This window comes from Melospiza melodia, chromosome 26 (assembly GCF_035770615.1).
Source record: "Melospiza melodia melodia isolate bMelMel2 chromosome 26, bMelMel2.pri, whole genome shotgun sequence".
Classification (NCBI taxonomy): domain Eukaryota; kingdom Metazoa; phylum Chordata; class Aves; order Passeriformes; family Passerellidae; genus Melospiza; species Melospiza melodia.
Window position 1 is genome coordinate 5,876,110 of NC_086219.1, and position 19,527 is coordinate 5,895,636.

At 44.5% G+C, this 19,527-nt stretch overlaps 1 protein-coding gene across 3 annotated transcripts in view; it reads left to right on the plus strand.

Moving 5' to 3' along the window:
- Positions 1–19,527, plus strand: part of SPEN (spen family transcriptional repressor) — a 66,671-nt gene that overhangs the window by 11,512 nt on the left and 35,632 nt on the right. For all 3 annotated transcript variants that reach the window (XM_063176906.1, XM_063176907.1, XM_063176908.1), the window contains exons 2-3: positions 6,356–6,676; positions 9,967–10,443. In XM_063176906.1, coding sequence (XP_063032976.1) covers positions 6,356–6,676; positions 9,967–10,443 — 798 coding nt within the window. The remainder of the gene's footprint in view (positions 1–6,355; positions 6,677–9,966; positions 10,444–19,527) is intronic.

A 19,527-nucleotide genomic window follows, 5' to 3' on the forward strand; every position in this document is an offset into this window, starting at 1 on the left:
CTACTGGAGTTCTGCAGTGAATGGCTATGACTGCTTCAAAAGGAATTGGCAAGGAAGGAGAGGTGGTGGGGTAGCCCTGTGTGTCAGGAAGTGTTTGGATTGTCTAGAGGTTAATGATAGTGGTGACAGGGTTCAGTGTTTATGGGAAAGAATGGTGGGAAGGCTAACAAGGCAAATATCCCAACAGGAGTCTGTTCTAAACCACCCAGCCAGGACACCAGTTTCATCTGAAGAGACAGATGAAATATTCTGTAAGCAGCTGGGAGAAGTCTCATGATCACTCTTGTTCTTGTGGGGGACTTAAGCCTACCACATGTCTGCTGGAAACATAGCAGAGAGGAAGCAGTCTGGGGGGTGTGTGGGGTGTGAAGGACACAATTGGTGAGGGAGCCAACCAGGACTTGGTATGGAGTTGTCCCTAGTAAATACTGCTCCTGGTCTGCCCTGAGTGCAGCTGCTGGCCCAGGCAGGCCTACCAAGTGAAATGATTGTAGCTCAACAGGTGACAGTTCCTCACATTTATTAGATTTAAAATTAAGTGTAGTTTTCCAGGATGGTAGAATTCTGCTTGTTTCTGTCAAGATCTATCTCAGTGAATTGGAATGATTTTCATCCCAGTCCTGTGCACACTCTTCTCAATGGTCTGTCCCTGATTTTGGTGTCTGCTGCACTTTAGTTACTGTATTTATGAAACAGTCAGTGCAACTTTGAGTGGTTTTTGTTTAGATGTCTTGATTTTTCTGTGTCTCTCAGTCCTCAAGTCTCCTTCCATGCCAGGCATGTGATGATACTGTCAGATTTTGAGTAATGCTCTGCATTACTTGAGGCACAGTTTAATTCCAAAGACATGTGCTGCTCAGGTCTGAAGATGGTGAAATACCACCTTATATCACTCTACATATGAAATTGCCTTTCTAAAAAAAAATATAAGTGTATATATAAATTTTATAACAATAAAGCAGGTGGCTATAATGCATATGAATCTTGGAAGATGGTGGAATGTCATTTCCTTAGGATCAGTGTGTTGGAACTGCTGTGTATTTCATTTATTGTATCACTGCCCTCATTGAGATCAGTTGTAGTGCCGTAATCTTTGCAAACGCCCGTGTAGAGACACAAGTTCCCTTTGTGTTGCTGGCTCAGGAACTCTCTCAGTGGTGAATATTAAACACCTTTTGTGAGCGGTGCGGGCGGGAGACGCTCACTGTGCGATTCCTGCTGGGAGCTGGTGGTACTGGAGGCTGGTGCTCAACTCCAAACGGGATTTCTGCAGGATAGCTGTCCCTGTGGCTCGGTGTCCTGCTGCTGGTAAGATCCCAGTGTGGTTGGTGCTGCTGTTTGCTGTGTTATTTTGTGTATTCTGTGGCTGGGAAGTGGCTGCACGTGCTGTTGTGGTGGGCCAAGTCTCTCAGGCTGTGAAATGTGTGTCCATGATAGCAGAAGATCCTAGAAGTGATGTTCATGGACTAAAGAGACATCCTTTAGTCTGGATAAAAACCCCCATGGAGGGTGATGGCATTTTGCTTTATGGTGGTTTAGTAGCTGCACATCCTGGATTTCCCTGTACCTAGAGCAAACCTGCTTTGTCCAGGGCTACAGTACCTCTAATGTGGGGTATTTGGACTGATTTGGTGTCAGGAGTAAGGAGAAGAGGCACAAACATCTGGTGAAGTATTATTTCAGGACACATTATTTTGTTATGAAATAACAACAAAGCCAGAGGAATGTGATTGGCCAAGGAAAGCTTCAAGCTGTGCGAGCGTTTTACTGAATAATGCAGGCTGGGGCTTGCTGGGGTTATATAATCACAGAGGAGGAAGGAGTTTGAGTGTGGCACAGCAAAATCAGCCAAGCTTTTCAGATGGCTAAAGATACCTGACTGCAGTCAAAGGGAACCTGAATGAATACAAAACACTGGGATGTTCTGCTGTGTCGGAGCAGCTTGTCAAATCATGCTTGTAATGGGTGGTGCAGAAACACACAGAAAAAGCTCCTGTGTTATTTTGGGTCCTGCGGTGTCTGTTGCATTTAGTAGTATGTGGAATGGAGCACGGCACCAGCTTCTAAATGAAAATGGAGTGAAGATTCTTTGGCTGGAATGTAGCTGACCTGCAGAACTCTGCAGTGATGAAGATAGTTGGGTATGAAAGGTCTTCACAAACCTGTGGGAAGCACAGCAAGAGAAATAGGAGAATACTGTGATTTAAGGTGGAACTTGGTTTATATTAAAAATCTCCCTCACTTCAACCCACCTCTTCTTATCATGTACAGATCTTCCTATAAAGATCCTAATCAGTTTATAGAATATTGTAACTAAACAGTAAGGTTTACTCACTACACAATTACTGGCTGGCATTCTCGTAGCCTGTGCTTTGTTTAGAATGATTTTTGGAGCAGCAGGGACGGTGCAGGAAGAATGTTCAGAGTGAGCAGCCGAGCTGAGATGGTTTATTAGAGCTGGAAAGCCGAGGTGCCGATCCCCGGGGTAGGGAAGGCTGGAGGGTGTGGGATGGCTTTGGCTGTGCCTGGGTGACACGTCGCTCCTGGGTAGGAGGAACCAGCCCGGCCCTGCATTGGCAGAGGCTGTGCCTCCCAGCTCGGCTGTGCTGTCTCCTGCTTTGGGAGGAAGGGCTGAGGAGGAGGAAGGGCTGCAGAGCGAGGGAAACATGCTGAGCAGCTGTGCCAAGAGCCCAGAGACATTTCAGCTGCTTGAATATAGAGGTGCTTTGATCTACAGTGAATAAACCGATAATGCTTAAATTATGAATTCCTTTTCTTTGTGTGAAAAGCTGGATTAGCGTGCCTTTGTTCGAGCAGTGATTATTGAGCAACTTTTTTTCTGCAAGGGCTGCTCGATGTGTGTTTACAGCCGGGTGCTTCGGTCGTGCTGTGCTGGTGGAGGGGCTTGGTGACATAACAGCTCCCCACGTCCTTGTCTCCTCCGCTTGAGGTTGAACTGTAAACCCCGCCGAAAACACGGCCTCGGCCGCTTCTTTACGATGTGGAGCTAATGATTAATCTGCAGGAGTTGTGGACGGGAAGAGGCACTAAAAGGCCTTGTTTTCATTCGCGTCTGCGGAGTGGGAGCCGAGCGAAGGCACCTCTTTGTTTCTGTTGGACTGGCAGCGATTGCAAAACGCAGCCTTGGGAAGGGCTGACGCACAGGTGTAGCGATATGAGGCGAAGGTTGAGAGGAGCTGTTCTGGCAGCGCTACCAAAGGTCGTGGCCATGCCTCCCCTGGCCTTTTGTCCCCTCTTCCCAGCCCTCTGCCTGGACAAAGGTTGCTCCTCGGAGCACGTTCACCTCCATCTTGCCTTGCTTCGGCGTAAGGAAGCGCAGCGCTCTCGCTGCCTCTCCTCCCCCGGCCCTTCAGAAAGTGTGGTGGTTTTTTCCTTGTAGCGTTTCTGTGCTGCAGTGAAGCCGTGTGGTGATGCAGCACTGCAGATCTCCCTCCTCTCCCCCTGGTCTCCTCCCGGCAGCATCTGCCAAGACAGGAGCAGCTCGGAGAGGCGCCAGTGGGTGCGGCCGGGCCGGATCGCTCGGCACATTGATCCTGGCGGAGGGACCGAGGGATGTCTGCAGTCACAGGACTGAGACAGACCTTCCTCTTCCAGCAGCTCCCCTGCAATACCCAGGGCTCTCTCCTCCTCGGGTTTCTTTCATCCCCCGCTTCTGCTCCCTTTCTCCTCCTCCTGCCTGCCTCCCTCGCTTTCAGCAAAGGCGATTGCCACAGATTATCCTCAGGGCCTGTCAAGGGTGCGGGGCAGGACAGCGAGGCACAGCGTATATTTATGTATCTGGATAACGGGGGATTAACAGGCGCCGTCTCGGAGTGGAGTGATTTACCACCATGGCTGCACTGCAATACAGTAGTAGCCTCCCCCATACATTTCTTATTTAGGAAAAAATAATTAATAGCTGAAGTGCACTTCTTCCAATATAAAAATTCATATTGGGAAGAGTCACAGCTTTGCTAGGTGGGTTTTGTGGTAGATGGGGACCTTATTACACTGGTGTTTTGTATTCTGTCTGCTTTCTGGGCAGCATGAGCTTAGATATTTGAACATTTTAAACACATTCTGCATCTTCTACAGCAAAAGAATGACAGTTCTGACTGTGTATGTATAATAACGTGTATGTGTTAGGATTTCAGAATTAGGCAGTAATTGTCAAGGTGGGGAGCAGGCAGTCATTCAGAGCCCAGCTCTGATGTCAGTGGCAGGCAGTGCTTCATGTGAGGGGGGCCATGGTGGCTGCAGTCAAAGGACAGCTACGATTTTAGGGATATTGATACCATTATCAACAGTACCTTAATCCTGTTCCTCCTGAAGATTGAAGGCAAGTACAGGTTCACATTGCCAGAAACTCAATGTGTAAACACAGTGAGCAAAAGGAAAGTGTGTGTTCTAACCAGTTGGTTTGGGAGCTACATGGTTTAGGTGTGAGGGTTGGAGTTAAAAAGGGTGATTCTAACTAGGATTCCTAATTACTTTCCATATTTTTTGTCACATTCATTCATGGCACGAACATTTTCTCAAATAGGCTTTTTCCTGTTTTCCTTCCCTCTCCTTCCTTTCCTGTTCCCTCTCCTGCTCTCTCTACATCTGCCACATCCAATTAGGCCATTTTTTTTTTCCTCACACAGATTTTATTAACCATCTCCTCTACTCTTCTGGGCTTTCTAAATCTTACTTGCAAGGCAAGATAACCAAATCCAGCTTCCAAAGAGAGCATGCTTTGAGAAGCAGCTTTCCTGCAGTTCCATTTGCCATTATTGGAAGCTTTTAATTAAATAAAATACAAAGAAACAATAAAAAAATAACCAGAGCATTACAGATTAGGAAACTCCCAAGAATTAACACAGGCACAAAGGTGACAAGCTCAGCCCTGGACAGCTGAGAGGCAGGAATGTGTTTTGTGTGTGACTGTGTCTCTTTATGCCCAACAAGGCATTTATTTTATTTTATTTTATTTTTTCCTTGGAAGATGCTCTTGTTTGTGCACACAGCGTATTCAGTGGAGTATAAACCAGGGAAAAAAGGGCTCTAAATCCAAACCAGGTTATATATAAGTGTAGTAGGTCAGGCTGGAATGAGAAGGCAGCAGTCAGCCAGGCAGGTTTTCAGATCGTATTTAAGGATTAGTCATCCAACAACAATGATGAAATTGTAAGGTGTAGGAAAAGCCAGGCATGAAACCGAGGCAGCTCGGGGATCTGACAGCGTGTGTGCCTCAGCCTGGTGGTTGTATTCCCTTCTCCTGTGTGTGTGGCTGAGAACAGTTTTGCCTGTGTAAGGTCTGTTTACATCTGCCTGGCCTTGTGCTGCCTTTGTGCATAGAAATTTTTTCACAATAATTCTTCGTGGAGTTTACAAATACTTCCTGATTAGGTTTTTTATTTGTGCGTCCCTTTCCTCTCTGTCGGCACATTCAGAAATACACTTTCTGCCTTCTCTTGTCCTGGATTACCAGCTGCAGTTCAGAGCTTTTCCCTGCTTTGCTCAGAATCTTTTGGCAGAGAGAGCTGAGCACCCAAACCCTGCAGTTGTTGGCTTTAAAATGTCACTGTGCTCATCCCGCCCAGCTTGTCCTTTCTACTGTGAGTGGATGCAAGTTATTTAAATATGTTTTTACATCTTGTTTCCTTGTGTACACAAACATGTTTGGGTTTATTTTTATTTTGCATAGACATTTACTCATCCATAAGTGCCAGTGTTGCAGTTACTTAACATACATTATGTAGGGTGGTGTCACATTCCCTCCAGCATTTGTCAGCTCCTGTTGGGCAGCTGGGGCTGCAGTGGGGCTGGGAGGCTGAACCCCAGGTCTGGGGTCCGTGTGTCCTGCCAGGTGTGGGAGTAAACGGGTTTGGGATCAGGAGTGAGGATCACAGTGGAGACTCTGGGTTAAATACAGATCGAAGTAGTGGAATTGCTGTGTCAAGGTCGTTTGTCTCCTAAGAAAATTGATGGCTGTCTGTATTTTTCCTCGTGACACGGTTTTGTTTTAATTGTGCCTCTTTAATTGTGTCAGACTAACGATGTGCAGGCTGCTCTGGTTGTGAACACCTTTCTATTTCTTCAGCCGCTGCTGCTCTGTTGCTATAAAAAGGGTGATCCCATGGTAGGCTCCCCACACTTCAAGAAAGGAGTTTAAATGTAGCCATGGAAAGTTTAAATGGCTTTTTTCTCTCTCCAAATGGCTTTTCCCCTCCTGGTGTCTCCCAATGATTGATTTTCCTGGCACAGGGGAAGGGTGAAGGGTTGGATGTTGATTTTGCAGGAGGCAATGTTATTAAATGTGGTCTCTTCCCACCAGCACTAACGTGTGTGCTCTGCTTTGCTTCTCTTCCAGATATGGACGTGTCGAAAGTGTCAAAATCCTCCCTAAGAGGGGGTCGGAAGGCGGAGTGGCAGCGTTTGTGGATTTTGTGGACATCAAAAGTGCCCAGAAGGCACACAACTCTGTCAACAAAATGGGAGATAGAGACCTACGGACGGATTATAATGAGCCAGGAACCATTCCCAGTGCTGCGCGGGGATTGGATGATACAGTTTCCATAGCATCTCGTAGTAGAGAGGTTTCTGGGTTCAGAGGAGGTGGTGGGGGGCCCACTTATGGCCCCCCACCATCACTTCATGCACGGGAAGGACGTTATGAGCGGAGACTTGATGGGTAAGTTCCAAGGTTTCTCTAGGCAGGTATTTTGTATTTGATATGGTGAGAAACACAAACTCGTATCTAGGGCCCCCAGATGGATTTAAAATTTTGGGAATTATCTATGTTTCCTATTTTGGGTTGGAAACGGAAGTGATTTCTATCCCAGTGGCTGGTACCTTGTGGATCCATAGAGGATGTGTCCTGCAGCTGGTTGGATATCTACCTACACTTGCAATAAGGTGGTTTTAAGATGGAAGATTTCCTTTGGCCAGCATCGATATTGGAGTTACTCTTTTCTAGAAGTAGCGATCCCATTTCTTGGATAATATTAAGGCCTTGCTGGATGTATCCCTGCTGCCAGATGGAGCTATCTTACTCTACAACATGTGGTGAAGTTCTCTGTGGAGTATCTTCGGAATACTAGAACCTAGAATTCGGTGAAAGCTTGATGCCTAGCTCTCAGTTCTCACTATACGCAGCGGGTATGTTAATTGGATTGTCACCACAAAATTCAGAGTAGACTTTAATGATGCGGCCCCTTGGATTCTACCGACAACTCTGAGCGATGGAAATAACGCTTGGATGGAGAAGACCGAAGGCAGCTTGTGATGGTTCCATTTTGGATCTACATCATTTCCAAGTTATTGGGATTATTCTTTCTGATGGTATTGGCAAAAAGAGATGACGGACTTTACTAAATTTTGGAAATTATAGTTTATTTTTTTTTAAAGCTGGGATAAGAACTACTGCCTTGAATTTATTGGATGGTATACAGTCAAGACGCCAGTAGCCATGGGGAGTGGATTACTATCTAGCCTCCTAAAAAGCTCTGCTGCTCCACATTAAACATACTTTAGCTTTAAGGACGTGGTGCTAATACCCGTTTGTGGATACACCAGTGAGAAGTGACTGGGCTGGATGGTTACCAAGGCGGCCAGAGGATGCCTGCTGGCAGCAGCGTCAGGGCCCTCGGGCCTCGGGGGATCTTCTACCAGCTGCTTGATTCAGACTTAGGGCTGGAAATTAAAATTATGGATCTATTTAAGTGCCTTCTGTCTCAAGAAAGAAGTCTGGGGGTTTCAGAGTTACGGTTTCAGTCTGGGACTACTTCCGTCCAGTGGAATTTTTTTTTTTGTGTCTTGTCACTAAGAATTTTTTTTTCTTGTTGGTTCATCTAAAATATCATTTGACACCCTTGCCCATTAAGAAGGTGGATTACCCCTGTAAGAGGGGCCAAAATTGGGGAAGTTATGTTCACAATTCTCTCCCTAGATTTAATTGGGAATATAGGTCGTGTTTCCACACTTGGAAAAGGTTGGTATGTCCTGCCCTGTGTATATTAGCCCCTCTCCTAACCCAAGTCAAACCCTCTCTTTCCACTAACTCCAGTAGCACTTAGTACTAATAGATAAATGAAGAAAGCACTGTAGCCAGTAGCTGTTCAGCTCTGCTTCCTCTGTCTGTCTTCTGTGTCCTTCTCATGGATAAGGATTTGTTCTTTCTGTCAGCTCTGTAGCAGTAACCTGCTAGAAAATACTGCTTTTTCTCTGACCTCATTAAATCAGCTCTCACTGATTAACACTTTGTAGGATGCTAAAGGCAATCGTTTGTAAAATTGTTGATCTTGGTCCTTCAAAAGGGGAAAAAAAGAACCAAAACAGAGACCCATTTCTGTGCCAGATTCTGAAATAGCTTTCAAAATTCCATTGTTGCGAGCAAGAGGTAATGGAAATAATAATGCAACAATGAATTTCAAGCAGATGTAGAAGATAATGACATTCTCTTGCACTGGTTAAATAGTTTTTTATATATCATTGGAGAGAAAAAAATGCAGGCAAGATGTGAGGGAGCCCTATAGAAAGCTTGCTATGAGTTACAGTTTAACAACAGAGAGTGAATATATTGAGAGGATTAAGGATCTAATGATTCATTGGAGAAGGAATGGAAGGAACTTCCTGAGATGCTAATCGAAAAAAGATTCAAATCCCATTTTCAGTTTATAAAAGATCCCTGAAATATTTCTGCCATTTGAACTAGAGCTGTGATGCAGGAGAGGAGGAGGAGGCACAAGGCAGAATTGGGTTATCAGGATTCAGGAGACTGAAGTGACTCATAACACATTCTAAAGCAAGAATCTGAGAGAGAGAAGGCTGAAAAAAAAGGTTGAAATGTCCTTTGTAAGATGGATAATTAATTTTAAAATTAATTTTGGCTACCCTGACATATTTAGAATTTTAGAAGTATTTTTTAAATGTTCAAAGTAACCATTCTGAATCTTCCATTTTGTAGATGTAACTAAGATGTACCATCTTGGTACTTGTCTAAATTGGAATACTCAACTATTTGTAGTATTCCTTTATCTGTCAATCTCTTTATTTGAGAGATCACACTAACTCAGAACATCACTGAGCCTTTATCATTTTAAAATGTTCAAAACACTGAAATGAACTGGACTGTAGCTGCTGGAAAGCAGCAGCTTGTGCAGATAGAAATTCTGTGATTGCAGCAGTCCAAACAAAACACTGCCTAAAAATTGGATTCCCAGTCTATGTGTAGGGTCTTAGTATGTTCTGGGAACCTGCATCCTTGCAGTTCCAGCATTAGTAATGGAGATGTTTCTTTATCATCCATAAGTTTTATAATGAATGATTGTAGCAATCTGGTCAAAGCAGAAATTCCCTCTAAGAGGGTAAAATATTTTAGAGCAGCAACAAGAAACCCCCTGATTTTCTGGGAAATCTCTATGGGTTATGCCACCCCTTTTGAAAGCAGCTTCTTACCTATGGGTCATGCTTTGCATGGAGGCTTTCATGGCTACAGCCCAATTTGTGATGCCATTTTTGCAGAAGGATAATTACAAGAGCTCCAGTAATTACCACATTTTGGAAAAAAATGTTTTTGAAGCTCTTAAGCAAAAATGGAGAGAAAAAGGAGAATTTAATGGTGATGTCCACAACCATGAAGTTTTTCTTGTTTACAGAATTTAAAAGAAAAAGAACAGTTGAAATGAGGATTCTGCATGGGAAAGCAGAATTTTTTTCCCTGTGCAGGCAAGTTGCTGGTCATGAAAGCCCCATATTGTGATTAAACCAAAATGATTGCTCAGCTTGATTGTATACAAATATAACTTCGGAGTCAAGTAAAATGTTTGGAAGTTTGTCATTGTTCGCTTGATAGGTTATTGCTGGTTAGTGGAGAAGCAGTCGCAGCAATAAGCCGAGTGCTGCCATGAATGTTTGCATGATTTGCTTTTGGTCGTGCCCGGCCCTTTCTGATGCGATATTTTTCCCCCTTCCCAAATGCAGGGCTTCAGATAACAGGGAGCGTGCTTATGAACATAGTGCCTATGGACACCATGAGCGGGGGACGGGCGGATTTGATCGGACGCGACATTACGATCAGGATTACTATAGAGACCCTCGCGAGCGGACCTTACAACACGGGCTCTATTACACTTCTCGGAGCCGAAGCCCGAACCGCTTTGACGCTCACGACCCCCGCTACGAACCTAGGGCCCGGGAGCAGTTTACATTGCCCAGTGTGGTACACAGGGATATCTACAGGGATGACATTACACGGGAGGTACGAGGCAGAAGGCCGGAGCGGAACTACCAGCACAGCCGGAGCCGCTCGCCGCACTCGTCGCAGTCCAGGACGCAGTCCCCGCAGCGCCTGGCCAGCCAGGCCGCCCGGCCCGCCCGCTCGCCCAGCGGCAGCGGCTCCCGCAGCAGATCCTCCAGCAGCGACTCCCTCAGCAGCAGCAGCAGTACCAGCAGTGACAGGTAGGTCTCTGTGCCGTGGCTGCGCGGGTGCCGTGCTCAGGAGTTGTTCTGTGGCGAAGCTTTGGTTGTTGAGGTAGAGGTGAAGTGCGGTGAAATGTCCAAAGGCTCAGTTGGCACTGAGGGTTCCAAGGGCAGTGCTGGTGCTGGTCGTTGTTTTCCTTGGTGGATCCATGGATCCAAGAACCAAACCAGAGACCCATTTCTGTGCCAGATTCTGAAATAGCTTTCAGAATTCATTGTTGCGAGCAGGAGGTGATGGAAATAGAAATGCAATGATGAATTTCAAGCAGATGTAGAAGATAATGACATTCTCTTGCACTGGTTAAGTAGTTTTTTATATATCATTTGAGGCATGGTGGATCCATGGTGCGTCTGTAAGATGGTGGCTGGGCAGAGCAGGGATTTACAGACACAACACCTCACTGCCTGTGTGTCTGGAGAATGGGGTCACTTTTATTTGCTTCAGTGAGAGAAAAAGCAAATTTTAAGGTCAGCTACTTTTTACTTTGGGAAATGATGAGTGGTATCGTTCTGTTTCTTCTTGTTCACTGACACTGCTGACATTGACAAGGTTGATTTGTCACCTTCCCATTTCTCGCCCTGCTGTCTCACAGGAAAATTTGTAGACTTGGAAGAATTAAAAGAAAAGAATCCAAGTTTGCAATTCCTGGGAATGCGTTTCCTTGGTTCTGTAATAGCTCTGTATTTGCATGGCATTACAAAATACCTATGGGGGAGAAAAGAAGGTGTTGGAAAAGCACTGATTTCTTTTAATAATTTTAAAATTCGTGTTGAAGTGCTTGTCTGATATGTGGCTTTTTAAGAGTGAATTCACCCTAAGAGTGGAAGCCACAAAGCTGCAGTTGCACCCATAAATATTTTATGCTCTTTGACGAAGAGCTCTGCTCTTCAGGAGGGTTTGCAGAGTTGGCAGCATTTCCTTTGCATACCAGGTCTTTTCTAAAACTGAAAATATTCATTAAGTAAATAAGTGTATCAGTAGAGTGTTCGATTTCGCAAACTCCTGGCGTGACAGGACAAGGGGGAATGGCTTCCCACTGCCACAGGGCAGGGTTAGCTGGCATGTGGGGAAGGAATTCCTCCCTGTGAGGGTGGGCAGGCCCTGGCACAGGGTGCCCAGAGCAGCTGTGGCTGCCCCTGGATCCCTGGCAGTGCCCAAGGCCAGGCTGGACAGGGCTGGGAGCAGCCTGGGACAGTGGGAGGTGTCCCTGCCATGGCAGGGGGTGGAATTAGGTGAACTTTAAGGTCCCTTCCAACCTGTTCTAGGGTTCTGTGGTTATCACTGTGAGTGGAATTTTACCACTGTCAGAACTCTCTGACCAAGGGGATTGTTCTCACAAAGTCTTCCCTTGAATGTTGAACCTTCTGGAAGGGTGAGATGGGCTGACACCCACGGAAGGGTGTACAGAAGATGAGGAAATCAGTGTCTCCTCTTGTGATTGCCCCACCCCCTCATGTCTAAAAAAACATGCAAGGATTTATTTACTTCTTTTAATTATTGTTTTCTCCTCTTGGATTTGGAAATTCAGGTCCTGTCTCAGCTGGAGAGCAGGTGAAGATTTAAGACAACTTTTAGGCTGCTTTTAAGCACTTATTTCCAACACCTCTCTCAATGAGACCTTAATGCTTGAATAAAGACAATCCTTTGTCGAAGATTTTTCACACTTATTACATCTCAGAAAAATCTGTGAGACTTCCAGAGGTCTCAAAAAAAATCCTAGAGAAAATGGATTGAAAAGAGGGCTGGTTACATTTAAGGTTTAAATAAAAATCTCGAGAAGGGGAAGAAGAAAAAATCTCTACTGGTGCTTCTCTGCTCCTTGTGGAATGAGAAAGGCGTCCAAGAAACTCGTAATATTTATAAAATGTCATTGTTGGGATGTCGAGGCAGGATGAAATCCTGTTCTGAATTTGAGAGGACTAAATATGATCCCACTGGAACCAAGTTTTAAGATTTAATGAGAAGAAAAGCAGCATCTGCTGTGCTTAAGCATTTCATTTTCTTGGCAATTTCTGGTTGTAGTAATGGAAAAGTAGATGATACTCTGGGAGGAAATAAAACATTTTTTTCTTATTAATACAATAAAATCAAACTCAGTCGAGCGAGTAATAGAATCTGGTGGATTGTATATTTAATTTTGAAGGATCAGAAAAGAGTTTTACATGTTTCTTAGCAATCAGTTAGATAATAATAAACATTTAACCCTCTCTTGACTTTGGGAAGCAAAACCCCATCTGGCCTTGAAGTCTTTCAAAGCACAAGTGTTTAATTTTCAACACAGTTGAAATTTAGCCATGTAAATATTAAGCTCCTCATACACTGCTGGTGAGTGAAAGCTGCCTCAGTCCCTTTTCCCTGGTTTGGTGCTCCCACTTGCTGTGTGATATATCCAGTTTCTTTTGTCTGGAGAATAATTATTGCCTGCAGTTTCCATGGTCTTGAGGATTTTAGCAAGCCAGAGATTGTCTTATGGCATTTTTATAAGTGGAAATGGCCAATTTTGAGGGGCCATGGTATTATTAAGGTCTTTATGACACTGCATTCTTCTGAAATGTAAGAATTTGGTCACTCAGGTCTGGTCCTGTTGGTGTCGGCTGGCAGAGTTGTGTTCCCTGCCCTGGGGGGTGTTTGTGGCCCACAGTGGGTGTTCAGCACTGGTGGGAACTTTGTGCTGGGCACTGTCCTTGAGGAGCTGTGAAAAAGCACAAAGGTGCTGAAGGACAACTCTGGGTTTCCTTGCTTGTGGTTTTCAAGAATTGTGTGAAGTACATAACGCTGATTTGCCTTGACAATACTGAAGAAAAACTGCTTGCTAAAAAATTAAAAAACAACCCCAAAAAGCCTTTATTTTGTCAAGGTTCAGAGTTTGTTGTGTTGGATAGCCACTAAACTTTGCTTTAAATTGCTGTTTGGAGGCCTTTGCAAGTAATGGTGCTGCAAGGAGTAATTTAGAAACTAAAACCAGAAAGAACACATTAAAAATAACCAATATTCTCTGAAGCCAGGCTTTATTTGGGGTGTTCTGTGGCCTCTCAGAAGTTGCCTGCTGAGGTGAGGAAGCTGCTGGATGTGGATGGTTCCTGTGTGGATTTGAGGAGAAATTTGTGTTTTGAAGTCTTTTTAGTGTAAGATTGCTCATTCCCCACCTATCTAGTAGAAAAGGGTTGGTGGAATTTTTTTATCACCTTGAAAGAATAAAAAAAAGCCCTTGAAAATGATAATTTGCCACCACCAGAAGCTTCATTGTCTCCATTCTGGTGATTCAGACACACACCACAAATGATACATTAGCAAACATATTTTCTGTACTGTGTCATGGAAGATGCTGGCTGTGGATGGAAGCTGGGTGATCCCATAGGAAGCAAACAAGATTTTGTTTGTGCCCTGCCCAACCTCCTGGAAACATCCTCCCTGTTTTTAGGTTTTTTCTTTTGTTGCAAAAGCTCTTTTCTAGGCTGCTTGTTGAGGTGCTCTAATGCACTAAAAATAATTTCTGGGCTTTTTGATTCAGTTTTGTAACGTCAGACGGCCTGACACGTCTCTGGCTGCTCCATGTGTTAGTGATTATTCTCAAAGCTTTGCTGCAGCAGTGCTGAACCACCCAGTGCTGAGAGCAGAGCATTTCACTCCTAAAAATTGCTGGGATGGGGTTTGAATTCATTTACAAAAACCCAAGCAGAAGTGTTTGATTTCCTGTAGGTGATGTTCAGGCTGTAAAAACGTGAACACCCCACGTTCACGATCTGTGTTCCATCTGCAGATAAGTGACCTGAGGTTTCCCTTGGCCTTTAATTTATTTTTTAAGAGTGTTTATTCAGTTGTCTGATGTGGAGGATGCTGAGGGATTTACCAGTTAAATGAATAATTTCCTATAATGTGTAATGTAGTCGCCTTTAATTTATTTTTAAGAGTGTTTGTTTGGTTGTCTCATCTCCAGGATGCTGGAGTTGGATGAATAATTACTTAGATGACTATTTCTCTATAGCTTGTAATATGAAATAGAGATTGGAAAATTAAAAGAGCATTTTCAGCTTAGATACAACATTGCTTTTATATTCACCAAAATCTATGTGAGCACAGTTATTCCAGTCTTCCTGAAATCAAGAAACAGGAAGAAGTTGCACTTACAGATATTGGAAAAGGGAAATTTTTTTTGTAATTCTTATAGCTGTATTTAAAGTTCTCGTGACAAGTGGGCAAGGCAGAAGGTAATGAGTGATTGGTTTTAATTTTAGATTCCTCTGTGATGAAATTCTTTCTGGAGCAAGGAATTACCATTGGAATGGAATATGTGTGTGTCTTAATATTGAAATAAACTGATGAAAAATACTGCCAAGAGAATTTTAATCATGGGAAAAACAGGCTCCCTGAAACCTCCTGTGTATTTTATTTAGTCAGGGACTTTCCTACCCTGTTTCAAAACTGAAGTGAAAGTAGAAAAAAGTGAGTTTTAGTTTCATTACATAATGCAAACCTTTCTCTACCATTGTCTTCATCTCCTCCTTCCCGTGTCGTTTGCTGCCAGAAGTGATGAATCACTGATTTAGCTGGGATTTGGGATTTTGAGTGGGTTTGGAGATGCCTGTGCTGAGGACAGATGAAAAATCAGGAACAATGAGGTTAAATGTAGCTGTTTAGTCTTTATTGAAGCATCTGTGAGATGGCTTTTCTTGAGGTTAAATAATTCCACATCCATTTGGTACTGTAGAGATGAGCTGAAAATTTTTAATCTCTTCTGGTAGAACGACAGGGTTGAGCAGGCTCGTGTTTGTATGGGAAAAGAATTAGGTTAAGATTTATAAAAGAAAATTAAAGAATTTTTTAGAGTAGGAGGCCTTTTCCATTGCACAAAGGCAACAGTAAATCCTGTCAGGAGTCAGGTGAAACACCTCATCCTTACCTTTTGTTCACATAAACCCATGTGCTGCTTTAATGTTCTCTCTGCGCGGCAAAATGTGAATTAGGGAAGGGAAAATTGAGAAAAAAAATCCACCTCAAATACTCGCAGGTTTTTGTTAACAACTGTCGAGCGTTTTCACTTTGTTCTTCCTTGTGTTTCTGCTCGTGTCAGCCTGTGCTGCTGCTCAGCTAAATATAACCGAGACCATCCTTTAAACGTGGCTTTTTTTACCCTTGGGGACTGTATCGGGTTTCTTGAGATTGAGCACAGGCAGAACGTTTTCAGATGGCTTTGGAGAGATTATAATACAGAAAGCAAACCTTTATACTCGAGATATGCCGAAAAAGACGTACCTGTGCATGTGTAACCACATAAACAGATCCTTCTGTGGGGGAAAAAAAATAACGTGATATATCAAAGTTCTCCTCACGGATGGTGAAGAAATGGTGCCTCGGCGCCCTTGGCAGGGAGCGGCCGCAGCTCGCTTGTCCCTCAGCCTCTCGCCCCAGCTGCTGACAGCCCGCATTACCTCAGCCCTGGACTCGGCAATAATCTATGAAAAATGTGCGTTGCATAATAAGATTTTTATCTCGCTCCGAAACCCCGCCGCTTTCTCTCGCCTCGCAGCCGGCGGAGCGCGCCCGCCGCTGTAATGGCGGCGCGGCCGCGGAGTCGCCTCACCCGGTTGTTTCGGGGGGCGGGGAGAGCGGGTGTTTCGGAGGGAAGAGCGGGTGTTTCTGAGGGAGAGGCGGGTGTTTTGTGGGGGAAAGCGGGTGTTTCTGCAGGAAAAGCGGGTGTTTCTGCGGGAAGAAGCGGGGGTTCGCCGCCGCCGTGCCCTGGCGGGCGGGGGGCGGTTGTTTGCGCTGAGAACCGGTCTGAGCCGGCGGGAGCCGGCCGGGGCTGCCGCGCCGCCCCCGGGGCGGAGCCGCCCGAGCCCCGCGGAAAAACACCGCCAATGCCACAAAAAAAGCCTTTTAAATTAAAAAAATATATAGATTCCCTCCCCCACCTTAGCCCTGAAGCAGCTTTCGCTCCTGGGTGAAGGTTTTCCCTTCACACAGTGCAGAGAAATGAAGTAGCAGCGGCTGTGTCAGAGCCGGATCTGAGGGGGGAAAACCACCCTTTTTCCCTCTCAACCAATTTCAGGTTGTTTATTTATTTGTTTTAAACCTTAAATGCTCTGCTCGCTCTAGAAGTTAAGCACTGGTTTCCTCGCTGGAGGATACAGCCCCAAAAATCCCCCAAAAGGGCGATTTTGGAGCCTGCCCCAACATCCTAATACCACCTCTGCCGTGATTTGACACAATTTCAAAATTAAATATAAATTCTATCTTTGTTGGCCCCTCTGGGAGAACCAACCCCCCCCCCCTTACATATAAATAGGCAATAAAATACTTTAAAACGTTATAACGAAGAGGGGTTTTATTTTCTTTTTTATTTAGTATTTAATTTTCTTGGCATGAGCTGCCCAAAAAGAGTGGACATTTGGCTGCAATTAATACCCCCCACCACTGCTGCACTCCCAGTAATAGTTGGTAATTGCTGGCTCTAAGTGACAAAGCAATTAAGCCTCTTCCTAAATGTGCAGAAGTAGGTGTTTATCTAAATCTGGGCTGTCAGCCTTTGTTTCTGTGTCAGGGCCCAGAAGCTCAACTGCTGCTTTCTCAAATTGCATTTGATTCTTTACAGACAGAGGAAAAAAATCTTTTTTCAAGTTAATTTCAGGAAAGGAGTCTTAAAAATATATCATGTTGTGGATGGGTGAAGTGGAAATTGCCCTAGAAAAATATTTCTGTTTTATTACCATGATAACTAATTTGATGATTTCAAATTATTTTATTGTTGTTAAAGAGATTATTGTTATTTCAGTGCTTTAAAGGTTTCTTGCAATGAGATCAGAATCTTTGCTGGAGAATATGAGGATTTGTGGCAGCTTATTCTAGACTTTCTGGTGAACTTGCTTTTTCCTCAGCTGGGGGAGAAAGATCTGGATGTGTGATAAAAATTGTATTTTTTGGTCACCCCTGGACAGCTGTAGGTCTGCAGGAGCTACAGTCTGGTGTGAGAATTCACAATTTCATGTCTTCTTAACCTCCTTATTTAGGAATAGTGGGAAAAACCTGATCTGTGTAGACAGCACTGCTCCCACCAGCGTTGTGGGAGACTTTGGGCTGTTCCTTAAGTCCACGGGAGCTGCTAAAAATTGCTGTTTTCCCAAAGGTCAGGTGCTGTTGGATTGGGTTTGACTTTGGGGTTGTGCGTGTGCGTATTAACAAAATGGTCACTTCTAATTGCATTTTTAAGGCTTTGATTTCCTTCCAAGTATTTTGCTTAATCATCTTGAGTAGGCTGAGGGAAGGAAAGAATTAGCTGAGGTCAGGGAAGTTGAAGCTGCCCGTGTTACTGCTCAGAAGCCAGGCTTAGTGTGAGGGATCCTGGAGGCAGGAAGAGAAATGTGTTCCCTTCCTGCTGCACGCTGGGAGAGCAGGGGGAAAGCAACCCCGGGAAAGCCAAGGAAAACAGGGAAACGTGTGGTGGCTGCCTCCCTCTGCACCAGCAGGCCAGATTCGCCTTTCCTTGGGAGACACACAGCTCCCAAGGATGTGAATCATGGCTAAAATGGATTAGAGGATCGCAGCTTGGAAGTGCTTATCTGCAGCGGTGGTGGAGTCAGCTCAGATGGACACAGGCACCAGAGCTGGGGGAGAGCATCCCCACTGCACAGACCTTTGGAATAAAGGGCAGTTTAATAATTTCTGATGAATATTCACATGGAGGGGTGAATAGCAGAAGAGGAAAGCTGTATTGAACGCTTCTTGAAAAAGCACCAGTCATTACAGTGATCAAAGGAAAAATCCAGCCACTTCCTGGGCTGTTCCAATTAGAGCCTAGACACCACCTCCCTTTGAACTTGCAAATACAGTGATTTGTTGGTTTTGTTTTGGTGGTTTTTTTTCCCAAAGAGGATGTTAGAGGCATGGATGCAGAAGGAGAAGCTTCCCTGTAAAACCTGAGGGCTGGGAGAACAGGTCTCCTCCAGGTAATGCGATTGGGGCGTTAATGTTACAAACAATCTCAGCTGGAACATGCTGTACTTAAATAAAGTCACAGGGATGGGAATTAATAGTAAATAAGCCTTATTGGGGAAAAAACAAAAAATAGTATCATCCCCTAATCTTTGCCCATTGAATTACCCGTGTACCTGATGCGCCTAGCTTTGCCCCCATCGCCCCGGCACCGAGCGCAGTCTGGCTGTGACGTTGTGAGTGCCGAAAGCACTAATGATGGCATCAAGGGTTTAAGTGCAAATCTTCTTAGCAGCAGATTAGGGATCCCAGCGCAGATCCTTGCGGTCAGCTCCTAATGCTGCTTGGAGAGGAGAAGGCAGCGTGGCTCTTGAGTGGAAAATCACAGGCTCGGCAGAGAGGTGAGGGCTTCGATGTGTTGTGTAGAGGAGAAAAAATTTATGTGTGTTGGGATGTGGTCCAAATTTTGTTTAAATCTTGAAGGGAAGCTGAGTTTCCAAAAGGAGGAGCAGGGAGACGTGCACTGTGTAGATGTGTGAATTATAGAGTGAATAAAGTCTTTGCATGATTATTCATTAAGTGCCTAATATAAGAACAAGAGTAGCTTTGGCATTAAGAAACAGGACTTCTCTGTGATCCCTCCTCGCAAGTGGCCCATAACAAAGGTAGGGGACCTGTTCCTTTGTTTCCTGGTCCTTCCAGCCATGAGTGCACTCTGCTGTCTGGAGGAGCGAGACGTGGAGCCTTTTAATTCCTTCTCTTTGAGAAATGTCTGGGTTCCAGTGCTCAGTTGCTTTATTTAGCTCAAAGCGATGGTTTTGGCTAGAAGACACTTGGAAATCCAGGATGGCAGGAAAAGTACCTCTTAGAGAATCCTTTCTATGAGAGGGAAGTGGTTTTCAGGCCTGTATCCTCTTTTCTTCCATGGTTGTGGGGTGTTCTCTGCAGATGTCCAGAAATCATCAGTTTTAAATATGAGCACCTCATAAAACTGTTTAAAAAGCAAAAATAATTAAGACACATCTCCAGCAGATCCCGGCTCTAAGGGCATTCACGTATTTGTTATCTTTCATCCATTTGAGAGCAGAGAGCTTTTTCTGGCGTGATAGCACATGAAAGAAAGGCTCTGTTCTCCT